Source organism: Gracilinanus agilis, chromosome 3 (assembly GCF_016433145.1).
Source record: "Gracilinanus agilis isolate LMUSP501 chromosome 3, AgileGrace, whole genome shotgun sequence".
Taxonomy (NCBI): domain Eukaryota; kingdom Metazoa; phylum Chordata; class Mammalia; order Didelphimorphia; family Didelphidae; genus Gracilinanus; species Gracilinanus agilis.
The window spans coordinates 343,433,535-343,460,899 of record NC_058132.1 but is presented as its reverse complement, the minus strand read 5'-3'; the positions used below and the strand labels follow the sequence as shown (position 1 = coordinate 343,460,899).

At 37.4% G+C, this 27,365-nt stretch overlaps 1 protein-coding gene across 1 annotated transcript in view; it reads right to left on the bottom strand.

Annotated features, from left to right (window-relative positions):
- Window positions 1–23,531, bottom strand: part of LOC123241547 (solute carrier family 15 member 2-like) — a 91,917-nt gene extending 68,386 nt beyond the window's left edge. Inside the window, exons 1-2 of the mRNA XM_044669167.1 lie at window positions 23,454–23,531; window positions 3,737–3,824 (exon numbers count right to left, since the gene is read on the bottom strand). Coding sequence (XP_044525102.1) covers window positions 3,737–3,824; window positions 23,454–23,531 — 166 coding nt within the window. The remainder of the gene's footprint in view (window positions 1–3,736; window positions 3,825–23,453) is intronic.
- Window positions 23,532–27,365: the final 3,834 nt, after the last annotated feature.

Here is a 27,365-nt window from a genome sequence, read left to right as displayed (position 1 = left end):
AGAGAGAGAGAGAGAGAGAGAGATCTAGGAGACATTTTAAAATAAGGAAAGCTTATCTTTGGTACTTCTCCATCTCTATATGTCACTCTAGCTTTTGGCACCCTTTACTTATTAATTCTCCTTTTTTCTTCTCTCCATTTCCCCATCCCAATAGTCTTCATTTCCCACCTTGTACTTTCCTTCAGATCTGCATTATGTTCACACCTCGATAGTACCCTCTGCCTCTCTGATTGTTGATTGCAGGACAAGAGTGATGAGCTCCTCCCCAAACCTCCATTTAAGGTGGATCATCACTTTTTGTGTTCTCTTCCCCCATTAGATAGTAACCTCCTTGAAGCAAAGGCTGTACCCTACTTCTTAGCACGTGGTTAACACTTAATAAATGTCTATTAACTGACTGACTAGCTAGGTGCTCTCACCTTGATTCTTCACACCCTCCCAGCATGTATCTTGTGTTCTATCCCCACTGAAAATGAATGCAGTGAGGCAAGAGCTATATGACTCTTTGAAAGTTATTTAATACATGTGAGCCTCAATCTCATCTGTCAAATGAGAGCATTTAAAATAGATGGCCTCCAAGATTCCTTCTATATTAGCCCACTTTGCAGCCTTATTTCTCATTACTCACCTTTACCCACTTTTCTGATTCAGTCTAACTTCCTTTCTTGCTTTTCTTGTAGTTCAGTATTTCCACTTTAGGCCTCCTATCTTTTGTACATAGGCTTTCCCATAGGTGCTTCCTCCTGACCATCATTTCTTAGAATCTCTGTCTTCCTTCTTATCTTAGTTCAGGAAGTCTTTCTTGAACCTCCTCTAGGTTAATGTTCTGTCCCCACCTGGCCCCCTTCAAATTATCTTGAACAAAATTATTTGTTTGCATGTTGTATTTTCCCAGTAGAAATTTAAGCTATTTAAAGATAGGGGTCATTTCTTTTTTTTAATTTTGTTCGTATCCTAATGACAGAGTGTTAAGTGCATGACAAATGCTTCTTGGATTGGACTCGATTCTAGTTTTTTAACGATGATAAAATTTCCAAATGTAGAAAACCACAAAAAATGCAGGGATTTTGTATTGAATTTTAAAGATGTGAAATGTAAGCTCTAGAATCATAGCCACAGAAATAGATAAAAAGGAGTTGAGGTTATTTTATCCTACTTTCTCATTTTACATTTAGCCCAAAGGGGCTAAGTGTCTTGTTGTTTTGCTACTGAGCTGTCAAGACGGCACACACAAATTCACTGCATTATTGTATCTGTAACCCAGCTTTTGAGCATGCTTAGTTTCCTAGAAACTGTTATGTGTCTGCCTCATGGATGGGAGGTAGCCTCCTTGATTGACTGCTGACCTCAAAAGGGAATGCAGTGGAGCTTTTTGCTCTCTCTTCCATCTTTTCACTGTGCTATTGTGCTTAGCATGGACACCATGACCTGAAAATGACATTCAGCTGTTCTTTCTCTTGTAGCCCTACTCTGAGAAATGAGCCTATTCCCAAGCCATACACTGAATGCCAAAGCCTGATTTTCCAGTTCAAAAATGCATATTCTTTGGTCATAAGCAGGAGTAGGAAAATCAAAAAGTAGGTATGTGTAATTTCATTATTATTGTTGATTAGTCATTTCAGTCATTTCCAACTTTTTGTGACTCCACTTGGTTTTCTTGGCAAAGATACTAGAGTGGTTTGCCATTTCCTTCTCCAGCTCTTTTTACAGCTGAGGAAACTAAGGCAAACAGGGTTAAGTGACTTGTCCAGGGTCACACAGCTAGGAAATGTCTAGAGGCTGGATCTGAATGCAGTAAGATGAGGTTTTCTGATTCCAGACTAGGCATTCTATATATTGAGCCACCTAGTTGTCCTGTAATTTCATTATCACTCCTAACCCAAAACAGCAACAATAAAAAGTGTCAAAGCTTAGGGACAATACTTAAGTTTGGTCAGTGATATCATATTTATATATAAAGGACATCCAAATCTTTCTTATAATTACCTCTCTCATATAATGCTTTCATTTCTGGTATTAGTAAAACCAACATAAAATGTGACCTTTTTTTGGTCTAGAAGAAGCTTAGTATACTGGAAAGAGTACTGGATTTGGTATGGGGCAAGGGATGGGGGTGAGTGAGGCTGGGTTCAAAAGTATAGTTCATGTCCTGCCTCTGACACATAATAACTGGGTGATTTTTCCAATTACTGAAAGGCCAAAATAAATCCAGACTTAGTTCAGTGCAGTCTACCATATAATGGTGATGATGATGATGATGATGATGATGTTGATGATGACAGCATACTTTAAGGTTAGCAAAGTGCTTTATGTATCTCATATGATACTTACAACCATTCTGGATAGTAGAAGCCATTATCCCAATTTTTCAGATGGGGAAACTGAGGCTCAGTGAAGTCAAGTGACTTGCCTAAGGTCCTCTCAGCTAATTGATATTTGAGGATAGATTCAGAATAGAGTCTTTCTGACTCTGAGTCCAAAGCTTTATCCACCATCCTACATGATAGTCACATTTAAAATGAAGGGGCAAAACTAGATATGCTCTAATGTCCCTTGGGATTCCGAAACTCTAATTCTTTGATTTCTTTGTTAAACGGAATTTGAGGAATATCAGTAATTCAGCTGATGTCATTTTAGAGAAGTTTGTACAACGTACTGACAGACTAAGTGAATAAGTTAAGTGAATTTTCTCTGGTCACATAGCTAGGATATGTCAGAGGCATCACTTCAATCTTGGAGTCTTTCTGATTCAAAGGCCATTCTTCAATCTACAATGTTGGGCTATCTCTTGCTATAACTTTTGCTTGCTTTTCTTTCTCTCTTCCTTCCTTCCTTTTTATTTTTGGCTTCTAGTGGGTCTTCTATTTTATATTGCTATCACAGATGATCCTTTTTCCTATAAGAATATAATCTCCTTGAGGGCAGTCTCAATTTAATTTTTCTTCTTTGTAACTCAGCACCTAGTTCAGTGCCTAGTATATTGGATGCTCTTAATCCTTAATGTTGGTTGGTTGATACCAATTTTCCCATCAGAGTTATTAGGGATTCTTAATCTAAGACTTTGGGGATTTAGTTTTGTCCAAATCCATCTGGGCATCCCTAGATGTGACAAATGCCTTTATTTGATGGTGCTGAAGCATTTATTTGTGGGGAAGAACAGCATGTTCCTAAAGTCAACAGCACATGGTAATTTGTCCAAAACATATCAAAAGGGAGAAGAAAAGGAGGGGAAGAGAATCCAGGGAACAAAGTGTGCTACAGATGATGGAATTTTAATTTTAAATGTACACATCCTGGGGGCAGCTGGGTATCTGAGTGGGTTGAGAGCCTGACCTAGAGATGGGAGATCCTACATTCAAATCTAACCTCAGACACTTCCTAGCTGTGTGACTCTGGGCAAGTCACGTAATCCCCATTGCCTAACTCTTACCACTCTTCTACTTTGGAACCAATACACAGTGTTGATTCTAAGACAGAAAGTAAGTGTCATTTTTTTTTTAATTTGCAGGCCTTTAGCCTTTGAATTAATTGGTATAAGCTGCAAAGAAAATGTGGAAATGTAAAGCTCAAGAGCTGTTTGTCAGGCCACTCTGTTGATAGAGGGAAGGTATAAGTTTCACAGAGAGGGAAGATCCTGGTAGAAATGGAAGAATTAGCCCAGAACCAGAAGGGAAATGCTCTAAAGATGTTTTCACTGGTGACTCTAAAAGGGCCCATCTTTCTTTAATAGGAGTACCTGTTGTGCCACACGTGGAGAAACGTTCACAGAACTCATTAATCAAGATGAAGAAGATGTTTATCGGGCAGTTAGTGTCATATATTTTCTATAGAAAATAAAAGGACAAAAAGTGAGGGTTGGGGAAAATAATAGATAATCCTTTCTTATCACTTCAATATCTCTATACTGACATAATTCTATCTTTCCAATGATTACAACACATCTCCAAATGGAAATTGTGGCATCACCCAAAGTCCACCATGATTGATAAACAAGTTTGGGATGGAGTTTTGAAAAAGGACTATTTACTGGTTTGTTTTTTCTTTTGAAAAAATGTTGGGTATGATTTGCAGGCATCCAAAGGTAATAGTGAAAGTCTTCAAATTTTATTTTAAATTCTACAGGATCATAGAACCTCAGATTTGAAAATGTACTCAGAAGGCATGTATGGCAGCTCATCCCTGAATAGTAATCTGCTATCTAACACCAGGCATTATTTGAAGACCTCTAGTAAAGTACTCCAATTGTCTCCCAAGGGAGCCCATACCAGTTTCTAATTGCTAGGAGATTTGTACCTTATAATAAGCTTAAATCTATCTCTGAAACTGCCGCCCATTCCTTCTCGTTCAGTCCTCTAGGGCCAAGCAAAATAAATTTAATCTCTCTTCCGCATGACAGCAGTTCAAATATTTGAATACAAGATCATTTTCCCTATAAGTATTCTTTTCTCCACATTAAACATGGCTAGTTCCTTCATCTATCTCTTGCATAACAGGGTTTTCCAGTCCCTTCACCATACTGACTACATTCAGCTGGATGCTCTCCAACCCAACAATATCCTTCCTAAAATTAGGCACCAGGAACTAAACACTACTCTAAACATGGCCTGACCAGAGCAGAGTTCAAGGTAACTAGTATAATTTTCCTCCTTCTGGATACCATACATCAGAAACAGAGCAAAATTACATTGAGTTTGAAGGTTTGAAGCTCTGCCTTTTTTTTTTTTAACTAATTCTGAACTTGTAGTTCATATGCATGCCCAGCTTTTCTGTTTGTTTAATCACACACAAAGTTATCTTGATATACCTTCCCCCTTCCAGGACTCCAGTAGTTGATTTCTTTTAAAAAATAAAGTTAGATCCAACAAACACAAATAACTACAAAGTTCAAGGCACAGGGATAGTCATTTTATTTGAAAATACAAAATGAAAAACAGTCTCTACCCTCAGGAAGCTTACATTTTCCTGGAAAGATGCAATCTTTAAACAGAGAAATAAATGCAAGGTAATTTTAGGAGGGAGAGAACATTTACAATCATGGACATCAAAAAATGCTTCCCATAGATGTTGGCACTTGAGATGAGACCTGAAGGAAGAGACAAAGTTGAGAACAGAGTATATTCCAGGCACAGTGGAGAGACCTGTGCAAAGGGAGGGAGGAAGGGCAACAGAACAAGCACTTATTATCTACTTATCATATCTAAGAAGTACTGTCAGCATTGTGTTGTTTTGTTTTTTCCTAACAAACATTATCTTATTTGTTCCTCACAATAACCAGGAGAGGTTGGTAACATGATCATCCCCATTTTACAGTTGAGAAAACTGAGGCAGACAAAGATTAAATAACTTGTCCTGAGGCTGCATTTAAATTCAGATCATCCTGACTCCAAGCCCAGCTTTCTATTCATTGTGTCATCTAGAGGACAAATCAGCTGCATTGGCAAATAGAACCATTTAGCAGGAACAGAGCATGTGTGAAAAGGGAATACTCCAGTAAATTAAGTCTAGAGGCTGGAGTAAAGGTGTAAATCTTTAAGTGTCATACAAATTAATATATTTGGTTTTTTAAAAAAACCCTTACTTTCCTAGTAACAACTCAAGGCAGAAGAGCAGTAAGGGCTAGGCAAACGGGATTGAGTGACTTGCACAGGATTGCACAACCAGAAAGTGTCTGAGGCAGATATGAATCCAGATCCTCCTGGCTCCAGGCCTGATGCTCTTTTCATTGTGCAACGTAGCTATGCCCTTATATTTTATTTTAAAGGCAATAGAAAGCCACTGAAGCTTCTAAGAAGGGAAGGTTACATGGTGAGACTTGTACCAAGGATGAAAGCATCTAGTATTGGAAGAGATTTTAGAAGTCATCTATCCCCTCTCATTTTATAGATAAAGAAACTGAGGCACAGAGATGCTAAGTTATTTGTCCAAAGTCATACTGATAATAAATGGTATGGCAGGGATTTGAACCCAACTCCCTTGGTTACAAATCCAGAATGTTTTCCACTGCTTTCTAGTTTCTAGATTCCACTAGAAACCCATACTGAGCTTGCAGTTCACTAAAACCACAACATTACAGACTCATATGTTCATAGTTCTAGAGCTAGAGGGGACCTCAGGGGCCACTCAGTCTAACTCTCTCATTTTACATTTTACTCTTTCTTTATACTGGTAAAGGTAGCAGTGTGGAAGATGGATTGGAAATGGGACAGGGTGGTCACCAAGACATTTTTGAGAAGCAATTGCAATTGTTCAGGGAAAAGGCAACAAATGACTGGCTTAGGGAGTGGCCTCAACAGTAGAGAGAGGAAGAAGGATGTAAAACATGTGGTGGAAACTTGACACTGATCAGATGTGGAGGATGAGGGACAGTGAAGAATTTTATGTTAAGGAGAAATTTTAAGTGGAGGGAGGGGACTAAAGATTATTGAAGTGACAAGGTCTTGGAAGAGACTGGAAAGGCAGGATCAAGGGTACAAGTAAACAAATTAGCCTTTAGGCAAAGTTAGGTGGCACAGTGGATGGAGTGCCATGCCTGGAATTGGGAAGACTTGCATTCATATCTGGCCTCAGACACTTCTAGCTGTGTGGCCTTGGGCAAGACAATTAACCTCATTTGCCTAGCCCTTGCCCTAAGACAGAAAGTAAGAATTTAAAAGAAAAAACAAATTAGCATTTAGAAGAAGAAATGTCACCTTGCCATCAGACTAGAGGAAAGGAGGAGAGAATAGTGGGTGGTAGAGAGGTTTTGAGGTCTAGAATGGGAGTTTTAAGAGCCTTGAGAATAAGAGGCATGTAATAGCTAACATAGGAAGTATGACAGACTATCAGTCATGAAAAAATATACTGATTGCAGTGTAGCAAATGAAAGTCCAAAAGATATCAACCCTAATTATAAAGTACTATAATAAGCACTAATAGAACAAAAATAAAAATACTTTCTTCCCTCAGTGAATTAAAATTCTACTGGTAAAGGAAATAAAACAAACATCACTGAGTATGTGATGATTTGAGTGGAGAGGAAGCACTAATGATTAGAGATGTCAGAAAAAGCTTCCAGTAGGAAGTAGCCTAAATGGACCCTTAGAGGAAATGAAAGATTCTAAGGGTAAAAATGAAGAGAATGAATTCCAAGTATGGATGCAGGAAATGGAATATTGAGTTTGGGGGAATAGGAACTAGGCTAGTTTGGATGAGCTGTTGAGCGCATAGAGGAATAATGTTAAGTTATCCTGGAAAGATGGCCTGAAGTCACAATGAGAAGGACTTTAAATGCCAAGGTAAAAAAATTATATTTCATTCAAAAACAACTAGAAGCCACTGAAGATTACTGATCAGGGCAAGGGACATTGCCAAACTTGTGCTTTAGGAAGGTTATTTTAGCAGCTTTTTTTATTGCAATTGTGAAACGTGAATTTTTGCAAATGTGAAAATTGGAAGTTAGAAGTTCATGTAGCAGGCTGTTGCAATAGAGTAGTCAAGAGGCAATAGGTTCTGAGCTAAGATGGTAGTTCTGTTAAAGGAGAAAGGGGGATAGATTAAGATAAATTGTAGAGAATGAATTGAAAAGATTTGGCAACTGACTTGTGGAGAATGAGGGAAAAGGAAAAGTAGAGGATCCTACTGAGGTCATAAACCAGGAGGAAGGTATCATCCCAACAGAAAGAAATCTGTCTGAAGGAGCAATGGGTTTTAGAAGAGAAGATGAGGTCTTTTTAGCTCATTTCAAATTTGGGACATCTAATTGGAAATATCTAATAAGTAGTTGATAATATATGACTGGAGATAAAGAGAGATCACAAATGACTATAAAGACCCAGGAGTTCTTTTCTTTTCTTTAAAAAATACACGCATATATATATATATGCATATATATATGTATGTATTATTTTCATTAAATGTTTCCCAAGTACATCTAAAAAGCTTTTAACTTTTATTTTTCCTCCCTCCTATCCATCCCTCACCCATTGACAATGTAAACAATTTAATATAAATTACACAAATGAAGCCAAGCAAAACTTATTTCCACATTAGCCATGTTGCAAAAGAGAACATGCAACCCCTTCTCAAGAAAAACAAAAAAAAATGTTTTAATCTGCACTTAGAATTGATCAGTTCTCTGTGGGAGGAGAAACAGAGAAGAAAAACAACTGCTTGAACACACAGGCTAATGAGGATATTATTGGGGATGTAGACACTAAACAATAACTCTAGTCCAACTAACAATAATATGGAATTAGGTCTTAATCAATGATATATGGAAAACCCAGGGGAATTGTGCATTGGCTAAGAGGGTTAGGGGGGTTTGGGGAGAGGGAAAGAACATGAAACATGTAACTATGGGAAAATATTCAAAATAAAAATTTAAAAAAAAGAATTGATCAGTTCTCTCTCTAAAGGTGGATAACATTTTTCATCATGACTCTTGGAATTTTCTTGGATTATTGTCTCAATCAGAGTGGCTAAGACTTTACCAACTGATCACCTTTACAATATTGTTGTCACTGTCCTGGTTCTATTCCTTTCACTATATATCGGTTCATTTGTCTTCCCAGGTTTTTCTTTTTTTTATTATTAGATTTTTTTTAATTTTAAAATATTTTTTCATGATTAAATGATTCATTTTCTCTCCCTCCCTTCTTTCTTCACCCCACCCAGAGCTGACAAGCAATTCTACTGGGTTATACATGTGTTATCACTTGATATCTATTTTCCATATTATTCATTTTTGTAATAATCTTTTAAAACCAAAACTCCAAATCATATACCCATATACAAAAATAATAAATCATACATTTTTCTTCTGCATTTCTACTCCCATAGTTTTTTCTCTAGATGTGGGTAACATTCTTTCTCATAAGTCCCTTGGGATTGTCCTAGATCATTGCATTGCTTTAGTAGCAAAGTCAGTTAAATTTGATCAATCTACAATGTTTCGCTTTCTGTGTACAATGTTCTCCTGGTTCTGCTCATTTCATTCTGCATTAGTTCATGGAGGTCTTTCTAGTTCACATAGAAATCAAGCAGTTCATCATTCCTTACAGCACAATAGTATTCCATCACCATCATATACCACAATTTGTTCAGCCATTCCTCAATCAAGGGAAGGCACCTCATTTTCCAATTTTTTTGCCACCACAAAAGATGTGGCTATGGATATTTTTATACAACCCATTTTTATTAACCCTGTAGGGTACAGACCTAGTAGTGGTGTTGCTGGATCAAAGAGTATGTATTCTTTTAAAGTCCTTTAGACACAATTCAAAATTGCCTTCCAGAATGGTTGGATCAACTCACAACTTCAACAGCAATGTATTAGTGTCCTAATTTTGCCACATCCTCTCCAACACTTATTATTTTCCTTTACTGTCATATTGGCCAATCTGCTAGGTGTGAGGAGGTACCTCAGAGTTGTTTTGATTTGCATTGTTCTAATCAGGAGGAATTTAGAAGACTTTTTTATGTGATTATTTATGCAGTGGTTCACAAACATTTTTTGCCTACCACCCCCTTTCCAGAAAAAAATATTACTTAGACCCCTGGAAATTAATTTTTTTTAAATTTAATAGCAATTAATAGGAAAAATAAATGCACCTGTGGCCATCACCACCTCCTGGATTGCTTCAGCACCCACCAGAGGGCGGTAGCGCCCACTTTGGGAATCACTGATTTATAGTTTTGACTACTTATTTCATCTGAAAACTGACTATTCATGTCCTTTGACTGGTTGTCAATTGGGGAATGGCTTGATTTCTTGCACATTTGACTTATTTCTTTATAAATTTGAGAAGTTAGACCTTTGTCAGAGTTTTTTGTTATAAAAAAAATTTCCCAGTTTGTTGCATCCCTTCTAATTTTGGTTGCATTGGTTTTGTTTGTAAAAAAATCTTTTTAATTTAATGTGATCAAAATTATTCATTTTACATTTTGTAATGTTCTCTATGTCTTGCTTGATCTTAAATTCTTTCCTATCCCATATATCTGATAGGCATACTATTCTATGTTCATATAATTTACTTATTATTTTCCTCTTTATATTTAAGTCATTTACTTATTTTGAATTTATCTTTGTAGGGTGTAAGATGTTATTTCCCCTACTGTTTTCCAATTTTCTCAGCAGTCTTTGTCAAATAGTGGGTTCTTATCCCAAAAAGTTGGAATCTTTGGATCTATCAAACACTAGCTTAATGAGGTCATTTACCCCTAGACTATTCCATTGATTCTCCCTTCTGTCTCTTAGCCAGTACCATATTGTTTTAATGATCACTGCTTTATAGTACAGTTTAAGAGCTGGTACTGCTAAGCCCCCATCCTTCACATTTTTTTTCATTAGTTCCCTTGATATTCTTGATCCTTTTTTTTTCTACCAGATGAACTTTGTTATCATTTTTTCTAATTCTATAAAAAAAATTTTTTGGTAGTTTGATATGTATGGCACTGAATAAGCAAATTAATTTAGGTAGGATTGTCATATTATTATATTAGCTCATCCTAGAGCAATTAATGTTTTTCCATTTGTTTAGATCTAGTTTTATTTGTGAAAAGTATTTTGTAGTTGTGTTCATATAATTCCTGAGCTTGTCTTGGCAAATAGATTTCCAAATATTTATATAGTCTAGAGTGATTTTAAATGGAGTTTTTTTTTGCTGTTGAAAATATATAGAAATGCGGATGATTTGTGTGGGTTTATTTGTACCCTGCAACTTTACTAAAATATTATTTCCACTAGCTTTTTAGTTGATTTTCTAGGATTCTCTAAGTACACTATCATATCATTTGCAAAGAGTGATAGTTTAGTTTCTTCATTGCCTACTTTGATTCCTTCCATTTCTTTTTCTTCTCTAATTGCTATAGCTAGTGTTTCTAGTACAATGTTAAATAATAATAATAATGGGCATCCTTGCTTCACTCCTGATCTTAAGACTCCTAACTTATCCCCATTGCAGATGATACTTGCTGATGGTTTTAAACAAATAAGTTTATTATTTTGAGGAAAGGCCCTTTTATTAATATATTTTCTAGTATTTTTTTTAAACCCTTGTACTTCGGTGCATTGTCTCATAGGTGGAAGATTGGTAAGGGTGGGCAATGGGGGTCAAGTGACTTGCCCAGGGTCACACAGCTGGGAAGTGGCTGAGGCCAGGTTTGAACCTAGGACCTCCTGTCTCTAGGCCTGACCCTCACTCCACTGAGCTACCCAGCTGCCCCCTATTTTCTAGTATTTTTAATAGGAATGGGTGAAGTTTTTTGCCAAAGACTTTTTCTGCATCTATTGAGATAATCATGTGATTTCTGTTAGTTTGGTTATCGATATGATCAATTATGTGGATGATTAATGTTAAATGTTATATTATGTTTATAATGTTAAACCAGCCTTGCATTCATAGTATAAATCTCACCTGGTCATAGTGAATAACCCTTGTGATAACTTGTGGTAGTCTTTTACCTAGTATTTTATTTAAGATTTTTGCATCTATGTTCATTAAGGAGATTGGCCTATAGTTTTCTTTCTCTGTTTTTGGTTTTTCTAGCTTGGGAATCAGTGCCATATTTGTGTCATAAAAAGAATTTGGTAAGATTCCATCTTTGCTTATTTTGCCAAATAGTTTATAGAGTACTAGGGTTAGCAGTTCTTTAAATGTTTGATAGAATTCACTTGTGAATCCGTCTGTCCCTTTCCCAGATTTTTCTGAGATCAGCCTCCTCACCACAATTATAACACAACTTCTTTAGTCATTCCCCAATTGATAGGCATCTCCTCCATTTCCAAGTCTTTGCCACCACAAAAAAAGAGCTGCTACAAATATGTTTGTGCAAACAGATCTTTTTCTCTTTTCTTTGATCTCTTTAGAATACAAACCTAGTTGTATTGCTGGATTAGAGGATGTGCAGTTTTATAGTCCTCCAGAATAGTTGGATCAGTTCAGAATTCTATGAATAATGCATTGATTTTCCAATTTTTCTCCACACTCTCCAGCATGTCATTTTCATTTTCTGTCATTTCATGTCATATCACACCAAAGTGATAGGTGTGCAGTGGTATCTCAGAGTTGTTTAATTTGCATTTCTTTAACCAATAGTGATTTAGTGCATTTTTATGTGAAAATTGATTGCTATGATTTCTTTTTCTGAAAACTACCTGTTTATGTCCTCTGATCTTTTTTCAATTGTGGAGTGGCTCATATTTTTATAAATTTGCTTCAATTCCCCATACATTGATAAATAATCAGAGGAATTTGCCCTAAAAATTTTCCCCAGTTTCCTGTTTTCCTTCTAATTTTGATTTCATTAGTCTGTTTATGTAAAACCTTTTTAATTTCACATAATCAAAATTCTCTTGTTTGATCACAACTCTTAGGATTATTTCAAAGAAAGAAAACTAATTGGACCCATAAGAAGTGATAAAATTGTTAGGAGATAATGTAAACAGATAAAAGTAGGCCTGGGAAATATCCTTTGGTAGATACCAAGAGAAAATTGGATTTTGGATAATGATGGCACAAAAGAGTATGGGAAGAAGTCAATTGGGAAGGAAAAGAACCAGGAGGCAACAATGTCACCAAAATGAAGGGAGGACCAAGTAACCAAGAGACAGGAGTAGGTAATGTCAAACTGTTGAGAGCTCAAGAAAGATGCAAAAGTGCTACAGGATTTAGCAATTAATAGGTAAAACCAGTTTCAGTGAAACATGAAGGTTGGGGCAAGAAGTGGGAAGAGAGTAAGTAAAGGCAAAGAGTTCTTTTTCTAGGTGTTTCCGAAAGAGGAAAATTATAGAATAACTTGTTATTTCAACCATTTCTTGCTAACTGGATACTAGTTAGGCTTTGCAAAGATGGTTCAGTGTCCCAAGACATGGCTGATATTGGAAGAGGTTTGGGTCCATCCTTTTCCACCAATTGGCCTTCATCACCTCCAAACCTGTTCTCTTGCCCATTCATCTGTCACATGTTAATGGTGAGGTCTAGTCCCAGGAAGAGAGTAATCAAAGGCCAGAACCTCCCACATAAATGGAAAGCAACAGAGAAGGAGCTTACCTGTCTGCCCAATTTAGGCCAGACAGATGTCTACCTGAGAAGTCTCACTCCAACTTTGCCAGCACAGAAGGAAGGGGAGGCAGAAGGGAATGCTTGGTGTCAACACCCTCTAATCCCTCATCTTCTGCCTGCTTTTCCAGGTGTAACCTCAAACACCTAATTCTTCCTCAAAAGTCTTCCAGACTTATCTGGAAGATCCAGTCATCTGTGGGAGGAGTATGTTTTCACTGTGGCCAAAATCTCATAGGCATATTGCTTCTCCTGGGTCTTGGGTCCAGGTCAGATTTAGATTTCCCTTCTGAGCTGTCAAGATGAAGATGGCTAACTGTATCCTTGCTACTTGCTGGAAGCAGCCTCAAGTTCTTCTTTGCCCCCTGTTCAACCCTCCTTCCCTACTGAAGCTTAAAGAACACACTATTTGCCCTTCTGGACCTCAAAAGGGGATAGAACATACTGCTTATATCTGGGCTAGAGGACAGGGTTTGGCCTCCCCAGACATTGATAGAGGAGTTGCAGTGGCAGCCTGTCCTCTCCCAGACTATCCCTCTCCTTCTAAGAAGGGGTTCTTTCTTAAGAGGCCTGTACATAACTGTGAGGCTTAAGCCCAGAAAGCTGCTAAGTGAGAGCTGTGGCAGGGAAGGAGCTGGGAAGGAAGTCTTTGGTCTTGAGTTGGAAGGTCCCACCTCTCCTTTAATTGCCCAATCAATGACCTTCCCTGAGAAACTAAAGGGGCTTTGCTCCAAAAGTTAGATGCCTTTGTCTTGGGAGTCCTGGAGGTAGGGGTGAGGGCAAGAAAGTGTCTGCAGGAGAAGGAGAGGCAAGACAAGTGAACACCATAGGCAACCATAACCACTCTGGTCCCTCATCTTCTTTTGGTTGTCAAGGAACCTCCTTAGATTGAAGGCTTTTTACTTGTATGTACATGGGAGGTAAGAGCTACCTTCGCTCCACAACTTCTCAGTGTTCTACCTACCATGTGAAAATATCATTGCTGTGAGGCCAGTCTTTGTTGGGAAAATTGGAAAAAGGTGTTGCCCCCCTTCATGGACAGCCCATACATATGAAAACCATGAAATAAAGCAGCTAGAAGTATAAGTCAAATATATAAATTACTTCTCTGTATGCACATCTAACACTTCCCATTCATTTTCTCAGCATGCTGCCTTTATTCAGGCCATCTTCCTCACCCCTGCCCTCTCTCTCCTCACCTCCTCTTCCTCCTGCAACCTTCGAGCTCCACCCTTGGGTCCTTTAGCTCCAATACGTGAGTTTTCGGTTTCTTTCAGAAAAGTCAGGTTTCTAGTCCACTTTCAAGCCATCACTTCACCATGCCACTAAACTTGTACTCCACTCCATTTCTATTCCCCTTTTATGGGTTGTCTTCCATCATTCAAATGGAAGTTCTTTGAGAGGATGGAACTGTCTGGCTTCCTTGTACCTTTCTTCCCCAGGAAACTGCCAAAGTGCTGCTATTGATACAGTGTTGGACCAGAAGACCTCAGTTCAAATCCAGCCTCATACACTCAGACCCTGAGCAAGTCATTATATCTGCTTCAATTGACTCAACTATAAATTGGGGATAATAACAACTATCTCCCCAGATTGTGGTGTGGATAAAATGAAATACTGTAAAGTGCTTTGCAAAACATAATGAATACATGCTATATGTATGTATACAACTATGTTGATCTAGACCAGTGGATCCCAAACTTTTTTGGCCTACTGCCCCCTTTCCAGAAAAAATATTACTCAGCACCCCCTGGAAATTATGAAACTATTTATTGAACTCAGAATAGAATGTAATACAAAAAAAGTGTGGCCATCACCGCCTTCCTGGATCACTGCAGCAGGGGATGGTAGCACCCACTTTGGGAATCACTGATCTAGAGTCTATATCCTGGACTCAGTGATTGGAATAGGGACTGGACTGGCAAATTTATTAAGATAAATATTTCCCAGATGGGGAAAGTCCTTCTAACCACCATAGGTTGGCATCTTTCCAATATCACTGTTGTTTACTTCCTGACTCATTTAAGGGACTAATTTGCATCTCATCACGAGATCATGTGTCCCGGCTATGGTATATGTTTTACAGTCAGCTTAACTAAAATTTTGTCCTCCCTTTTATATTATTTGAACCTGGACTTTCAAAGGCCATCTCATGACACACACAAATATGTGTATATAAATGTATGTACCTATTTATGTTTCTGTACTAGTAGAAGAAGTGCATAATAAGCACTCTCTATTGTAATGAAAACAGATCTAGTTTTTTTTAAGTATATGTGTATATATATATATATATATATATACGTACACATATATGTATGTGTATATATACTAAATGTGTCTATCCACGTATGTGTGTATATGCACACACATCCAGAGTTTAAAGCTTTAGTTACCTAAAAAGTTGGAATCCACATACAATCACAGATCCTGCATCTGGATGATTGTGTGCACATACACACACATTTCAATTTTGTACATTCTGAATTTAAGATATCTATGGAACATCCAGTTGAACTGTCCAATAAACAGTTGGAGATGTGAGACTATAGGTCAGGAGAGAGCTTAGGACTAGATAAATAGGTCTGAGATGTCATCTGCACAGAAATGATAATTAAGTTGATAAAGTTAAATCATTCTAGAGAGAAAAAAGAAGAGGATCTAGGACAGAACTTTTGAAAATGCTCATGGAAATTGGTCAGTCAATAAACATTAAGTGCCTGTTATTTGCCAGGTACTGTGCTGCAAAAAGGCAAAAGACAGACTCTTCCCTCAAGGAACTCACAACAAGCAAATAAGTATGTACAAACAAGCTCTTATATAGGATAATAGTAAAAGGAAAGGTACTAGAATTAAAAGAGTTAAGGACCTGGGTAAAGATCAAGCAAATGACACTGAGAAATGGTCAAATAGGTAGGAGGACAACCAGGATGGAGAAGAGTAGGTAGGGAAAACCTTGAGAGAGGAGAGAATCAAGAAGAGGGTGAGAGTTAAAAGTCTCAGAGAGGTCAAGAAAAATGATGATAGAGAACAGGCTATTAGATTTGGCAACTAAAATCATTAGCACATTTAGAAACTAGTTTCAGTTGAATGATGGGGTTGGAAGTCAGACTGCATGGAGTTAATAGAATAAGAGGAAAGAAAGTAGAGGCATCAATTATAGATAGCTTTAAGGAATTTAACCATGAAAGAGAAAAAGATGGGATAATAGGAGGAATGGAAGGATCAAGCGAGGGTTTTTTGAGGATAGGGGAGACATGGACATAGTTGTAGAGTAGGAAAAGCAGCTACTAGATAGCAAGATGTTGAGGATAAGTGAAAGGGTAAGGGTGATAGAAGGGGCAATCTACTGGAGAATATGGGATTAATTGGGATCAATCTGTATATAGTTTTCCTTAACCAGGAGAAAGACCACTCCTTCATGTGAAATAGGAATGAAGAGATAATGGCAGAAGGCACCTGAGTGATATGAGGAGAGAAGAGGGAGCTCTCAACCAATGGCCTTGATTCTTTTTAGGCAAGATACTCAGCTGAGAGGGTGGGGACAATGAGAATCATGGAAGGTTTGAGGAGGAATTAAAAGTTGTTGTAGTCATTGGAATAACTGACAGATTTGGGAGGAGTGAAAGGATGGCCCTGTCACAGTGTGGACTTGGTTGAGGTGAACCCAATTAGTACAGTTTGGTGATTTTTCTCTAGCTTCATCCAGCAGTGTGTGGGTAGATATAAAGCTAGTGAATGTCAAAAGTAATCCAATCTTGAGGTTTGGCAGGGAAAGATACTGAAGATGTTGAATTGGTTTACCATGGATCAAGATGGGGAGAGGAGCAGAGTATAGTCAATACTCTGAAGTGTGATGACCCCAGGAAAAGAACTAAGTATTAAGAGGTTTTGATAAATATGAAGAACAGGGGTAGAGATTGCAAAGAAGAGGGAAGGGAATGACAAAAGATTATTATCAGATAAAGGAATTTCAGAGTTCATGGCAAGATCAGGAATTTGTCTTTCTCAGTAGACAGCTGAGATGGGATATAGGAGCAAGTCATGAAGAATGAATACTTTGAGAAACTGAGAGGTTAGAGTATTTGAGGGAGCATTCATATATATGTTGATGTCCCATAGTATGAGAGAAGGAGTTGGGGAGGAGAAAAAGAGAACAGTCAACCACTGAACTCATTGAGGAAAGGTAATGTTCTACAATAGATACTAGAATCTTTATTGGGTGATAAATAAGGACTGAGTGAACCTCAAAGGAGAATATTGATAAAGAGAGATAATGGAACTGGCAATAAGGAATAAGGAGTATTCCGTCTTAAACTCCACCACTTTATCCATTGTGTTAACAGCATTAGGGACAGGTGCTAGAAAGTGTAGCCAGGAAAGTCATGTTATTGGAAGGGAGCTAAGCCTCAGTGAGTCTAAGAAGATGGAGGGAATGAGAAAAAGAAAAGGTCTACAAAAGTAGGTATTTCAAAAGGCCCTGTGGAAGCTGTGGGGTACTTTAGGTCTATTGAGGCAGATGGGAAAAAAGGAGTTTGTTGGAGATGAGGAATGGGGTTCAAAATCACTGGGAAAGGGAGGGTATGATGGTATAGGAGTATGTTAATCATTGAAGAATAAATTCAGAGAGGTCGTCATTATAACTCAGGATATGGCCTCTGGGTGGATTCTTCCTGAGCTTCATAAAGCTTTTGTTGTTGGAAAGCTGAAAGAAGAACTCTTCTACCTCTTCTCCTCCTTGGCTAGGGGATGTTCTGGCTAGGTAACAAATGGAGGCAAAATTATAGAACATCTCAGTAAAGTGAGATGGAATGACTGGTCTGGTCGAGGGGTCGGCAACCTTTTTGGCCATGAGAACCATAAACGCCACATTTTTTAAAATGTAATTTCATAAGAGCCGTACAGTGCTCACAGTGCGCGCTCCTGTAACAGTGCCTGAAAAAAAATTGACTTTATGGCTCCTGCAGAAAGAGCCATATCTGGCCCTCAAAAGAGCCAGATATGGCTCGAGAGCCATACGTTGCTGACCCCTGGTCTAGACAGTTCCTCCCCTTTTCCCCTAGCAAGATAATTGGAAGAATGGTCATGCCCTTAACAGAAATAGAGATGTTGGGAAAGTTGGTAGGTTTAGAGGAAAGATAATGAATTTGTCTTGGACATGTTATGTTTGAGATGCCTATGGGGTATGTAGGAAGAGATATTTAGCAGTCCAATGGAGTTGGAGGACTGGAATTTCTCTATCTCTTTATATTTAATGTTCCAGATGCTTTGTTCCATAGATTTTTGAAGGACCTTATAATGGCTATACTGTATATATTACCTGTATTTGATAGATACACATTAGTATGTCATGGACATGATTTTTGTAGAGAGAATATATATATACATATATATATATGTTTGTTAAAGTCTTGTTTTATAAAGTGCTAGTAGTTCTCAACTAACCCATGTCTGGAATCTCTTCTCTGTACTTTTCTCTCTGAAAATCTGTGCTCTCTGCTTCCATCAAAGTTCACCTTCTTCAAACAACCTTACATATTTAGTCTGAACTTATCATAGTTAATTCCTTGCTTTGTATTCAACAGTACTAAGACATCATTTGTACTACCTACCTTTTCTCTCTAATTGTTTCTCATATAGTTTAATGTATAAATTGGTTTCAAATAATGGCAGCTAGGTAGCTCACTGGATAGAGAGCCAGGTCTGGAGATAGGAGGTCCTGAGTTAAAATCTAACCTCAGACACTTTGTGACCCTTAGCAAGTCACTTAACTCCAGTTGCCCAGCCTTTATCATTGTTTTGCCTTGGAACCAATACTTAGTCTCGCTTCTAAGACAGAAAATAAGAGCTTGAAATGAATAAATAGATTATAAATACTTGGGATCGATATTATATTTTCTAATTCTTTTTGTATTTGTCACCAATTCTAGAAACCTAATGCAGTGCTCTGTACTATATTTTCCAACTTCCAATAACAAGATGATATCTTCTAAAATGCTCTCACTTCTTAGATTAAGATATTTTCTCCCATTTTCAATTTTATTTCATTTTTTTGAAATTTTATTTTATTTTTATTTAATTTTTAATTTTTACTTTGAATATTTTCCCATAATTATATATTTCCATTTTCAATTTTAAACTTATGTCTTAGGTTGTAAAAACATAATAGTTTATCTTAAATCTCTCAAAACCCATATTGATGTTTCTTCATCAAAACATGGCATTGAATTGATGCTAAAATTTAGTGAATTGATCATTAAGAGTGATATAATTGGGAAGAAGGTACTGCTTTGAGGAAGAAATAAGACGTATTTGGATTTTATTTTGCTACTAGAATACAGGTTCCTTGTGGACAAGAACCATGTCTAATCCAAACTTTCTATCTCCATGAACATCTAGCAAAGTATTCTAAATACAGTAGGCATTTCATTCAGTAAATGTTTACTCTATTTATAATAGAGGCACATCAGGTTGCCTGTAATAAAGGAGTCCTATCTGACATCCATGCCCACTGTGGCAAGGCAAGGGAGTTTCCCAGACTTCAGAATCCCATGGGAACTGGGATTGTGTCAGTAGTTATGAACTTGGCAAAAAAGATGGTGAACTACATGGCCAAGGGGGTCTGGGTATGCTCTTGAGCTACACTATGTATAGAGATCCAAAGTAGGAAAATGATGGAAGGGTGTCTAATGAATAGCAGTTGTGGGCAACACAGATTGTACTTAGCACATCAGGGCTCTAGAGATTGTGGAGGATAGGAAGCCCAAAGAATGAGTCCATGTGGAAGAAGCTGGCAGCCCAGAGCTGGAGCCAGAGTGAATTGAACCCCAAGGGATTTCAGGGAATCTCCATATTGGTCACTAAGTAATGTGGCCATAATTAGATTCATCTGTATGTTTATGCATGTCTGGAATAGATAGGCAGTTGGATTGAAGTACTAGCAATTGGTATTTTGAAAAAAAAATCTAAAAGCTCTGTTTTCAGGGTACTTGTTAATGTACTCTCTAAATCTCAGCAAAATTTCCAGAGAGTGGGGAATCATTGTTTTATCTCTAATTTAATCTATCTAATGGATGAAAACCATATCATCTGAAACATTTTGCAACTCCACCTCTGGGCTATGTGGGGAGTGGTTCTGGAATACTTAAGGACTCCATCAGCTTCGACTACTTTCTTGGAAGCTAACTCCAAAGCATACTAATGGATGTCTCTTGCTCTTTCTCCAGACTCATTTTTCCAAATTCCTATAGAACATTACCATTTAGATGTTGCTAAGACATTTGATGCAAAGCAAATAAAAAATTAAGTTTATTATGTTAAATACTTGTTCAAACATATTGCTTCCAGAACAGAATCTTGGGAAGATGGAAATTTCATTAAATTGCATTTTAGAAGTCAATTGAAATAAAATATGATTTATATATACATATAAGTAAATTTGGTATATATATATGACAAAGTGATGAAATCACTTTTTATAAGTAGCCTAAGATCTTAAAAAATTGTAAATTTATCTGACATGAAAAAAATTAAATCTGTGAGAATGAAAGGAAAAATCATTATAACCAGATTAATAGTCAGAGAGCTCCATTTTTCTTAAAATAACATTACTCAAAGTAAGTTTTACATTTAAAAAGATGCAAGGAGGTTTCTGGTCACTAAAGGATCAGTTAGATCATCGCCAAAGTAATATACAAAAACATTCCTTGAAATAATACTACTAATGGAATACTACTATGCCATAAGAAATCATGAGATGGTTAATTTTTTTTAAAAAAGAAAGGCCTACATGAAATTTTGAAAAGAAAAACAAGTAGAACCAAGAGAACATAAAATACAGCTACAGAATTAATATTTGAAGAACAAATTGTGAATGTTCACCTCCAAAGGAAGAACTAATAGAAACACAAAAGGCATAATATATAAATATACACATATATTTATGTAATCAAATGATACCTTCTCTGGAGGGAAAGGAGGAAGGTAGGGAGATATCTGGGAATTTTAATGTAACCAACAAATAAATTAATTTTTAAAATGAAGAAAATTATCTCTCTAAATCCCTTCCTGCAGTTTCATTATTGAGAAAGGATAATCTTGAGACAGGGTGGAGGGAAATGTAATGTCTCCAACTATAACATTCTAAGCCCATATGATAAAAATATCACATACATAAAGTATTTATTTTAGACTTCAAAAATGTGATTAACTTTCCAATAATAATCTTTTTTGTCAGAATTTCATAATGTTTTTTAGTTCTTACCTTGATCAACTTTTCATCAGTGTTTCCCATTACATCTAGAACCTTAGATTCTATGACCCCTCTGAACTCTCCTTCTCAGACTCCTTAGATGGCTTCTTTTCTACTTCCTACCATTAATTGTGGACATTTCCCTTTTTTGGTCATATTTCAATTGTACTCACTTCCATGGCTTCAACTGTCACCTATCTATAGAAATGATTCCCTTACCAATACATCCAGTTTGACTTTTTTCCTGAGCTCCAGTTCCAAATTATTCTAATAGTCTACTGGACATTTCCACTTGCTTTCAATACTGGACATTGAACTCAACATGGATGAATCCAAACTTCTACCATCTGTGTTCCTATTAATGGTAGCAGTCATCCAAGCTTGATATATTTGACCCTTTTCTCTTTTTTTGTACCATACATCCAACAGTGTTCCCTGACCTGAGCAGTATATCTACAAAGTATCTCTCAAATATATGTTCCTTTTCCCCCATTCCCATTATCAATACCCTCACTCAGTCTCATATTATCTCTTTCTTAGCTATATCCTCCTAACCAGTCTGCCTGCATCTAGTTTATCCTTCCTCTAACATGGGATCTCATAAATGCAAGCACCATCTCATTTATGCAGATTGTCAGTTATCTTTATCTTCTTATTCTGTGGGTTTCTTATCCAGGACTTGCATGGATCCTCCATGGCCTAGGAGACAGTGGAAGATTTCAGTACTGTGAAGGATGGAATTACATAGTCACCATATGCTGTGCTTCTGATATGATACCCTCTGATTATCTAGCCATGAAGGAATATTAGGTCTAGACTAGGAACTATAAGAGCCTTTAAGAAGGCAATAGAGTCTTAAGAGTAGGAAGAGAAGGGGCAGCTAGGTGGCTCAGTGGATAGAGAGCCAGACATGGGTACAGGAGAGTTCTGGGTTTGAATCTAAATTCAGACACTTCCTAGCTGTAGACCCTGAGCGAGTCATTTAATCCCCATTGCCTAGTCCTTACCACTCTTCTGCCTTGGAACTAATATGTAGTATTGATTTTAAGACAAAAGGTAAGATTTTATAAGAAAAAAAAAAAACAAAAAAAAACTGGACAGAGAAGAAACTTCAAATAGTCCATTCTGGACTCATCAAGATAGATGTTTTTAGGTGGTGCCAATCACCTGGTCTAAGCTGCAAGTAAACCAAAGGGAAAGGGTCCACTAACAGGAGAGAAAAATTCTTCATTGATTGCATTTTAAAGAATATTTACATGGTTCCAGAGATGAAAGCAGGCTGTATCGGCATAACACTTTATTAATTTGGGGGCTTCAAGGAATTATAGCATCCATTGCTTTGGTCAAATTATCTTCCCTCAAAGACTCTCTCAAATAAAAGTTGGAGACATGAGACAAAGTAAGCTGAAGAGAGGGTTTGTCCAACTTGCCTTGTCATGAAGAGAACAGTACAGGCACCCTCGTTTTAAAAGTTAAAGGGAAGGTCTAGGTAGACAGAGATTTTAAATTTAGCCTTTCTGCTTCTAACTGGAAACAGGAAGAAAAGAAGGTGTGGGGGCCAACAGTTTTACACTCTTGGCAGAGAAGCCCAAAAGAACAAAGAGGAAAGAAGGAATGACAGGAGCAAACATTAGCACTAACCAGGCCTTCAAGAGAAGGACAATGAGGAAAAGATAAAGAAAGAGAATGCTGGATGGGAGTGCACTGAGATGTGCTATCTGACCTTTAATTGTGTGCAGGAACAAAAGGGAAGGTGTGCAACAACTTCAGGTAAGGATAAAGACCCAGGCAATTATGTAGGATGCCAACATACAAGAAGGATGCCAATTCCTCAAATAAGATGACAGAAACTAAATCAAATATCTTCTTCCCAACATAATAAAGTGGAGAGAACTGGGTCTCAGAGTGGGAATACTGTTACCATAATCAGGAAGCCAGGACAATTACTCTCTGGAACAGAAAGTAAAGCTGTTGCCAAAAAACCTGATTAGAGCCCCAGCCTTTTTCCTTCTCCAAGGGGAGCATCTAGTCGGCTTAAAAAAGGCTATAAAAGCATTATTGTCGGGCTTTTAAACTGGTCCTCTGCTCCCGAGCTGAATGTGTTGTCAGGGAGGAGTGCAAATGAGCCAGAAGAAAGCCTGCATGCAGAGCAGTTCCATTGTTACCTGAATGACTTTCCCCCTATGTTCATGCTTGTGTTCCTCTGTGGTATCTCTGGGAATCAGAACTGTGGTGAAAGGCATCGCATATAACAAAGAGCTTCAGTGGCAATGATGAAAACTGTCACAGGTCAGTGATCATCCTTTCATTCATTCTGTAAATATTTATTATGCACCTACTATGTGAGCCCTTCCCTATATTCATAGGTGTGCTTGTCCTGCAGGTTATGGGACCCTGACACACCCCAACACTTATAGACCGCCTCATTCCTGCCCCTTGGTTTATATCCTGGATTCTTCTTCCTGCCGAATTTAGGAATACTGCTTTTTTTTTTCAAGTCTATGTAATTCGGATCTTTGTCCTTGCACTTATTACTCGTCTATACCTATATGAACCTACCTCGGTAGGTAAAATCTACAGATTTACACCTTCCCTAATCCTGTTCCCGCATTTTGAACTCCTGTTCACTTATCCAGATTTTGAGGGGAAAGGAAAGGTTTGGTGAAGGTGGTACTATGTTTCTCTACTAATTTATTTTGATTGGATTTCCCATTTTTCTTTTGGAATGAGTCTTGGAACTAAGAATGATCTTATACCAAGAGGCTCATTGTGAGAGAGTGAAAAATTCCAAGCTGGAATATGATTTAACTTACACATACCCATATATTTACATGCATATATATAAATTCTCTCAAAGGGGCTCTGAAAACTCTGTCTCCAAGTGAGTCTCCTCTTTACAAGTTCTTAAATGTGCAAATATAGACTAGAGTTGATATAAGTGATCCCATAGATTTTGTACTATCCATACCAGTCCTGCCAGAGAGAAGGAGGAACTGCCTCCACTGTGGAAGTTTTAAATGCTGAACTGGACCCACTCATACTCAATGTTCCAATATGTAGAGCCTATCTCTTGGGTGTTCTTTTTTCCTATGCAAAGACAATATGGAAGCTTGAATCCTACTGAATATAGACAGACCACTGGCATTAAGTCTGGGGAAGGGGAAGGGAATGTTAATGATCCACATGTTCATAGAGTAACTTTAGCTTACTCTAATTATAGTCAAAGCACTAGACAGAAATAAAAATGTTCTAGAAGACTGCATATCAAAACTGAAATTTAATATCAAGTGAGAATGCTCTCACAGAGTAATGGACTAATTCACTTCCAAGATACTCAAATTATGTCAAGAATTATAGTAAAACACTGTTAAGAGACAAATACACTCTCCAACCTACACACAACTATTTAAATATCATAGTTTATGTTTTATTCTGTGATGTTATAACTATGTTCTATGATATTGTAACATCTGAGAGTATTCTATAAGGTCAACTCATTAAAATCCCGCTCATAATATATTGCTCCTCAAATAAATCTCTAACAGTGATGTTTTGGGTATTAATAACAGACAAGTGAGGAGTAGGGATTGTTATTTCAGTAGTAACCTTCCTGGTATCCCACAAATCACATCACATCACTGATTTAAGACAACCTTTAAGACCAGCTTTGACTTGAAAACACTTATGTGCTCCCAAGTCATGATTTGACCTGCTAGAGGTCTGAATCCAGAATTGGGTAAGGTATTTTTTAAAAAGAAGGTTGACTTTATTTCCTTAGTACCATGCAGGTTAAAAATAAACTTGGAAAATCATAAATCATGTAACCATGGGAAAATATTCTAAATTTAAAAAAATAGAAAAAAAATAAACTTGGACTTTTCTTAACTCTCTGAGATGCTTTGGGACCTACATCCACCTGATGTAGAACAGTCTTTCCTCTCCATACTCCTCCAAAAAAAGTAAGTTTTATTATAGGGACTCTTATTTGGCCTTGAATATGATGGGCACTTAATAAATCCTTGTTAAATTAGATTGGGTTGGATTGGGCTGTCCTATACTTTTTCTTCAGGAATTTTTCTAGTTTGGGGAGACTCACAGAAGACGCAATAAGAGCACCTGCAAAAAGAAAGCAGGACTACATGATCTGGCTCACCTCTCCCTGTTTCATACCCCCATAGGAGTTTTTATAGCTTTTATTCCTGGAAAATTCATCTCTCAGCCTTAACCTCAGCACATTTCCTTTCATACCAAAAGAAGATATGCCAAGGAATCAGAGTGGTTGGCGAGTTCATCTTTTCTTTCGGATAAGCATCTGAAGGAGCAGGGAAAGAGAGACCGGACTGAAGTTCTCTCCTCCGACACTCCCCAACCTCAAGTAGTGAAAACCACACTGAACCCTAATAGGGAAAACTTGAAATGTTTTCAAATATCCGACAGCTGCTTACTCTCTCCCACAACTGTCCTCATTTAGTCACTAGCCTTTCTGTCCCTGCATCCCCACTCCAACTCTACCAGCTTACTTTCCCACAAAAGAGCAGTTTGGAAATACCTTAGGAATTGACTTCTGAACATTCTCCATTCCTTATTCACCCTCAGGCCTGGAGGTGCCAACAAGTAGCCTTGCTGTGACTTGCCCTTGGGGAAACTGTCCCTAACGACTTCTAACTGCCAAAGACCTACACTGTGAAGTCACTGGATTCTAGACCTGGAAGAGGGCCTTTGGCTGCTCATCTTCTCCAGCTCCCTGACTCCACACAGGACTCCATACTCAGCCCAAGGAGACAGACCTCTGTCCCATTACACAGTACCATCCACAATAACAAAGAACATTAAACTCATCACCCAACAAACAGTGCGTGCCATTTGCTGAACAACACCTCAGAGAAAGCAGAACCCCTTGAGATTCCTGTGGATCTCTAGTGCTTGAAGAATTTCTCCAAACATACATAACCTGGGAGGCAACTTCCAAGCATGTCACCCCAAGATTCCTTTACATTTACTTTATATATAGTGTATGTTTACTTATACGTGGATATATCATTTCTACCAGGAGTTTCTAAATTGCTTAAAGGCAGGAGATGTTTCATTTTCATTTTTATATGGCCAGCCCTTAATGTAGTGCTTGGGACTTAGAACACACTTGATAAATTTTGCTGATATTGTAAATAGAGACAATTTTGAAGGACTTAAGAACTCTCATCAAAGTAATAAGCACCCACAACTCCAGAGGACTGATGAAGTATTCCACCCACTTCCTGACAGCATTCAGGATGAGATGGACATGGCAAATTGTGGATTCATTTTGCTTGATTATGCTTGCTATAAAGAATTCTAGTTTTCTTTTTTCACTTGAGGAGAAAAGATTTGAAAAGGAGAAGGGAACTAGTAATAATATTGCCAAAAAAAGAAAGAAATGAAAGTGTTCTCAAAGCAATTTTTTAAATATATAAAAGAGAACAGAAGAAAGTTCAGACAAGCAGTATAAGCAGGACAGCTTTGAAAGTAACATATCGAATTTAAATTATTTTTTGTTACACTTTGAGTTCTAAGTTATTTTGCTCTTCCCCTTGCAACTCTGTATTAGAGAAGGTCAAAATTTCTTATATCATATACACACACACACACACACACACACACAAACACACACACATGTATATATATATGTGTATATATATATTTATACACATAAATATATACATGGAACCATATAATACAGGCTTACATGTATCAGTTCTTTCTCTGGAGGTGAATGCCATTTTCCTTCATAGTTTCTTTCCATTTGATATGAATAATCACATTACTCAGAATTACTCAGTCATTGACATTTACTCCTCAAATACAACATTCTCTTAATTCTATTTGTTTCACTCTGTCATTTCTTGCAAATCTTTCCAAGTTTTTCTAAAACCAACCAGCTCATCATTTCTTTTTTCTTTTTTTTCTTTTATTAAGTACAAAAGCAATTTTTAACATTCATTTAAAAAAACATTTTTTAAGTCCCAAATTCTCTCTCTTCTGGCCCTCCCTCCTTTAATCCCTCCCTACCCTCTTCTTTCCCTGAGATGGTAAACAATTTG